General features: G+C 29.4%; 2 protein-coding genes across 4 annotated transcripts; one reads left to right on the plus strand and one right to left on the minus strand.

The window, feature by feature from the left end:
* The first annotated feature begins 1,652 nt into the window (after positions 1-1,652).
* LOC106760409 (UPF0481 protein At3g47200-like) lies at positions 1,653-2,414 on the plus strand. Its single transcript, XM_014643844.1, has one exon. It carries the CDS (start codon positions 1,653-1,655, stop codon positions 2,412-2,414), a length of 762 nt encoding a protein of 253 aa, XP_014499330.1.
* A 2,000-nt stretch (positions 2,415-4,414) lies between these two features.
* LOC106760410 (UPF0481 protein At3g47200-like) lies at positions 4,415-5,757 on the minus strand. Of its 3 annotated transcripts, none has more exons than XM_022780298.1 (2): positions 5,553-5,757; positions 4,415-5,448 (listed from the first exon to the last, which is right to left on the minus strand). In XM_022780298.1, exon 2 carries the CDS (start codon positions 5,445-5,447, stop codon positions 4,449-4,451), a length of 999 nt encoding a protein of 332 aa, XP_022636019.1. In that variant the 5' UTR covers position 5,448; positions 5,553-5,757; the 3' UTR covers positions 4,415-4,448. The 3 variants fall into 3 exon arrangements, with proteins under 3 accessions (XP_022636019.1, XP_014499331.2, XP_022636018.1); XM_022780297.1 differs by having other exon boundaries at positions 4,505-4,665; positions 4,760-5,757; XM_014643845.2 differs by having other exon boundaries at positions 4,415-5,757.
* Positions 5,758-6,029: the final 272 nt, after the last annotated feature.

The following is a 6,029-nucleotide window of genomic DNA, read 5'->3' on the forward strand; positions in this document are numbered from 1 at the left end:
ATTGCACAAAGAGATATATAGCACTTAGTGGTGATTGGCATATTATATTGCACAAAGAGATATATAGCACTTAGTGGTGATTAGCATATTATATTACACAAATAGATATATAGCACTTAGTGGTGATTAGTATATTATATTGCACAAATAGATATATAGCACTTAATGGTGATTAGCATATTATATTACACAAAGAGATATATAGCACTTAGTGGTGATTAGCATATTATATTACACAAAGAGATATATAGCACTTAGTGGTGATTAATATATTATATTACACAAAAAGATATATAGCACTTAGTGGTGATTAACATATTATATTGCACAAAAAGATATATAGCAATTAGTGGTGATTAGCATATTATATTGCACAAAAAGATATATAACACTTAGTGATTAGCATATTATATTGCACAAAGAGATATTGTATTAATGAATAATTAAGGTGCTGAACAATGGTGAGGCCTATAAATACAATGTTAAATGTCCATGTAAAAATATCTTATTTCCAATTACTATCACAAGATTACCAAAACATATTGTTGGCTTAAGAGTTGATCGGCTCAGACTTGAAGGATTCAGAACAGAAAAATTACAAGTGAGAAAATAAAGAAAAAAGATATGTTTCTCGGTCCTACAAAATAATCTTGAAATAGATAGAAATTGAGTTCTTAGATATTCTAATAAACATATTAAAAAACATAATTTGTTAAAGTTTGTATATTTTAAAACAATACAAAATTATGTTTATTGGAATAATTTTTATATATTATAATTAATGTCACAAGTTTTATAGTATAATTATTATTATGTTATTATTAATTTTATTATTATATATTTAAAATAAATATTATTTCAATGAGAATATTATTACGATCATGATTCTATAAATATAATTAATATTTTTAAATAAATATTCACTTAATAATCATTTATATTCAATGTATTATAAAAATTCAAATATCTTGACATGAGGTCCACTGTGAAATCAATAATAAGAATCTCAAAAGAATTATTAGTCTCTTAAAACTTTTATTTCTTGCGCGTTTTGCTTTTGTACTCTATATCATTTAAATTGCTTGGTTCTTGTCGGGAGAAATTGACTTATTACTTTGTGGGTTTTTTTTACTAATCTTTGAATGCGATATTACTTTTAAGATATTTACATTCTCTATTATTTTAATAGTATAAATTAAAAATAAAAAACATTTTAATTTCTTGTTTAGCTCTTTATAAATTCATATTTTATTTTACAGAAATTATTTCTTTTACCAGAAGTGTTTTTTAAGTGAAAGAAATTGGATATTTTCTTGAATAATAAAGTTTTTTCTTTTACCATTATTTTTTTTAAGTAAATAACCCATCAAAAGATTATTACTAAAAATGTTTTCTAGAAAATATTAATGGAATATTCTTAAAATCTCGTTAATATTTAACAAATATATATAGAAAAGTATTTAATCTATGAATACTAAAAAAAATTATTTCTATGATCTTCACTTCTCTATTTGATACGAATAAGGAAGTCGTCAATTGGGTAATATATACCATAATTCTTCACTGCTACATTATTTGTTACTGTCATCATTTTAATTTCTTCTCCATTTTGGTTTCTGGTTTCAGAAATTACTGGAAAAAGATGAGCAAAGATGATGTTGAGATCGTTTTTGGAGAATGCAAAGTCTTTCTTAACAAAAGAGTGTTGCATCTACACAGTACCTTTAAATATTCGCAAACTCAACAAAGATGCTTACATTCCATATGTTGTTTCCATTGGCCCTTTTCACCACGACACCATCGATCGTCTTCGGGACATGGAAAGTCACAAAGTAATGTATTGCAAGTCATTTCTTGATCGAACCCATACAACATCCGAAAGCTGGATCAGCTACATTGAACGTGAGGAGCCCAAGATTCGCAGTTGTTACTCAGGCACGCTTGTGTTCGACAAGAAGAAACTGTTACAGATAATGTTTGTGGATTGCGGTTTTATACTTGAACTCTTTTGGAGAAAATATTATGACAACGGGTTAAGTGATGACATCAATTGTCTTTCAGCACCATGGTTGGACAATATTATAGCATGTGATTTGGTATTACTTGAAAATCAAGTCCCCTTTTTTGTCCTTGACAAACTCTTTTCTATATCCTCTAAATTTTGGACTACCTATGAATATACTACCTACGGTCCTAATTGTAATATCCCTTCGTCCATCGAGCTTACGTATAGGTTTTTTGGCGCTTTCAATAGATCTCAGTTGACTTTTGTCAACAATAACAAGATAAAACACTTCACTGATCTGATAAGAGTCTTTCACTTGAAACTTCCTTTGAGGGGAGAAGAAGAACTTTCAAGAAGCGACGAATTGTTGAAACATCTTCCCAGTGCTACTGAGTTGTCAGAAGCATGAGTAAGGCTTAAAGTAACCGAAAGTAAGTGCTTATTGGACTTGAAATTGCTTGAAGATGATACTTTTGAACTTGTGTTTCGCAACATGGTAGCTTTAGAGCAGTGTCATTATCCTTCTAAGTCCTACATTACTGATGCTTTCTGTAGAAATCCCCGTCGTAAATTGAGGTCAACTTTGACACGTGATTATGGTAAAAGTTCATGGAAAATCGCTGCTACCTTTGCTACAATTCTTCTTCTTCTCTATTTTGTTCAAACACTTTGCTCTATCTGGAAAGTATACAAGCATTAGAACCCAATACCTGCTCAATCACTCTTTCCTCTTTTCTTGTTTGCTGTTTATGTTTTTCTTTTTTTTTCTCATTTGGACCTTTTTTAGCTTTATTTTATCATGATCTCTTTGTCTTGTTGCTTAATTAAGAGCAACCTAGTTCTTTTTTTTATGTTGTTTGGTGTGTCATTTTGCTACCAATTATTAATGTACCGTGTTTAGTAATTTAAATGCCATCAATTATATCAGGTTTATTTTAATTTTGTTTTTTTGCTCATTTCTTTTTCTTTGCAAATTATTTTATTAACATAACAAATAATTTAATCTAAGTACCAATGTATACTGTGTGTTATATTAACAGATTAACAATTGAAAATTGAAGGAATGAAAGACCAATTTTATTTGTGAGAGGAACCAGGTCAAGGATTATATATATTAACGTCAAAGATGCTTACATATAATAATTTTAAGCATCATCGTATGACTCAAACTCCACTCCAACACCAGGTGCAACAAATTCCTTTCAATTAAAAAAAAATTAAATTTGGAGATGAATAAAATTGTTCAATTAAAAAAGTTTTATTGAATTGAATCAAAATAAAAAATAAGATCAAATTGAAATTCAAATAATGACTTGATACGTGACATGACACAATATTAATTTAACATATATAAAAGTTTAAAACAATAAAAAAAATTGAAAAAAAAAATTATAACAAAATAATTGATAATGTTGAGTTTTTATTAGAGGACTGTTATATATTTTCTCTTCTTATTATTATTAAATTTTATTTTTAAATTTTAGAATTAGTAGTTTATTTTGAGGAGATTTGATATTTTGATTATTAAGTTGTCCGAAAATATTTAGACTATTAGTAGTTTATTTTGACAAATTATATTCATAAGTTATGACACTTTATATTGTGATAAAAATATAATAAATGTGGTGTAGATGTGAAAATGATACATGGAAATTTTATGATTTGTGAAGGTTTTATTTACCTTGACTTAATTTATAAATAAAATTTAATAATAATAAGAAGGGAAAATATATAACACAACCTTCCAATCAAAAATCAACATTATTATCAATTATTTTGTTATTAAAGTAAAAAACAAATGAATGAACATGTGTTTTTTATTTTTTCAAGGTTGGAGTGGGTGAGACTAAGGAAAAAGGGTTGAAAGAAATGAGAGGGGTGAGTAAAGGTTTGAAGAGTTTTTTTTTTTTTTTTTTAGTTTTGAGAATGAAAATTATTAAAATACCCTTAACATAAAACTTAAAATTCATGATACATAAGAGTATTTTTGTATACTAAAACTCGGTACACGTTGCTAAAATATACCAACTTAAAAAAATAGCGTACAAAAAGATTAATGGTTTAACAATTTGTAAAAGTTAATTAAAATTGATTTGACAACTAACAACAAAGATTAAAATATAAAATTTATAGATATAAGAATTAAAACACTGTTTTGATAACCTTGAGGACTAGAAAATAAGAATTTTTTTTTTTTTACAAGATCCAAAACAAAGATATTTAAATTAAATAATTAAAATATTTTGTAAAAATAAAACCATAATCACAAAACAAATTAATACAAATGAAAGATAATTGTCTAGCATTGCAATAACTACACAAGTTATTAATTGACAGCAAAAAGGAACACCAAACAAAACATAGAGAAGAAGTGAGTTACTCTGATGTGAGCAGAATTAAACAAGGACGGAGACTGATGATAGTCGGAAGAAGGTGAGACATTCTAAGACTGTTTTATCTGCCAGATAGAACAAATTGTTTGAACAAAAGAAAGAATAAGAACAACAATAGCAGCAGCGGTAGCAGCGGTTTGCCAAGGACCTTTACAGTAATCACGTCTAAGAGTTGACTTCAACTTAAGACGACGACTTTTATATGAAGCATCCAATTCCTGCCATAGAGTGACGTAATCAGAACTGAAATCTTTGAGAACAGTATTTCTGCAAAGACGTTTAGTTCTTTCAGCAGCAGAATCACTATCTCCTAATAAGTTCTTCATTATTCCTGCTTTAACCAGTATATCCACATCCTTACCTGTGTTTACTAGATATTGCAGAACAAGAGCATACTCTGCTATGTAGGCATAGTCAGGATAGTGAAACTGCTCCAAAGCAACCATATTGCGAAACAAAAGTTCAGTACCATCGTCCACTCTCAAGTTTGGTATTTTAAGAACCTTTTTTGAGAAACTCAAGTTTAGAAAGCACTTACTTTCGCTGCTTCCCAACCTTATTCCTGCTCCTGACAACTTAGTAGCACTAGGAATATGCGGCCATTGGCTACTCCTAGTAGTTTTATTTCTTCCACATAAGTGAAAAGTTCGTATTAGATCCGTGAAGTGATGACATGTGGTGTTAAGATTATCAGGAGACAAATCTAATCTATTGAAAAAGTCAAAGTATTCAAATGTAAGTTGGATGAATGAAGGGGTGTCACTATCACCATCAACAGTGGACAGATTGAAGAGATCATTAAGAACAAAAAAAGGAAGTTGGTTTTCAAGCAACACCAAATCATAGAATATCATAATTCCAAACCATGGTGTTGAAAGATACTTATCGTATAATGTCTTATAGTGAGCTGTCCAAAAGTGTTCAAGTATAAATCCAGAATCCACACAGATTATCTCTACCAGTTCCTTGGGGCTGAACTCAAGTGCGTCTGAATAGCATTGACGAATTTGGAGCTCCTTACCAGCTATGTAGTGGATCCAGCTTGCCATACTTGTGTTGGTTCGTTTAAGAAATGAGTTGCAATAGGTTAGTTTGTGTCTTTCCATGTTCTGAAGAAGGGAATTCTTATGGTGATAAGGGCCTATGGAAATAACCTTTGGGGTGTAAGCTTCTTCGTTGAGTTGGCGAATCAGTAAGGGTACTCTGTAGATGCAGCACTCTTCAGTTACCGGTGGGTTTGCTCTCTCCAGCATTCCTTGAACATGGATCACAACATCATCCATGTTCATCATTCTACTAATCTAAATAATCGAACTCTATCTTTCACCCTATGCACAGACACTTTCCACCCTCTTTGGTACAAATAGACCAAGAAAATGGACATAACGTGTGTTCGATTACAAAGAAAAGGAGATCTTATATTGACAATTATTGCTCTAGTATTAAAATCTTTTGCATATGTATATAGCAAGACATCTTAGGTATGCATTTTCTTCTGAATATGCTATTTTAGCATGGCTATTCTCTTTAACATTCATATAAGTTTAGTTAATTTTGATTTTATTATTTGTTTTTGTTATCTCTTAGTATATATAATTAGTTTTGAATAGGTCTAGTTTAAGTTCCAAAAG

Source organism: Vigna radiata, chromosome 5 (assembly GCF_000741045.1).
Source record: "Vigna radiata var. radiata cultivar VC1973A chromosome 5, Vradiata_ver6, whole genome shotgun sequence".
Classification (NCBI taxonomy): Eukaryota; Viridiplantae; Streptophyta; class Magnoliopsida; order Fabales; family Fabaceae; genus Vigna; species Vigna radiata.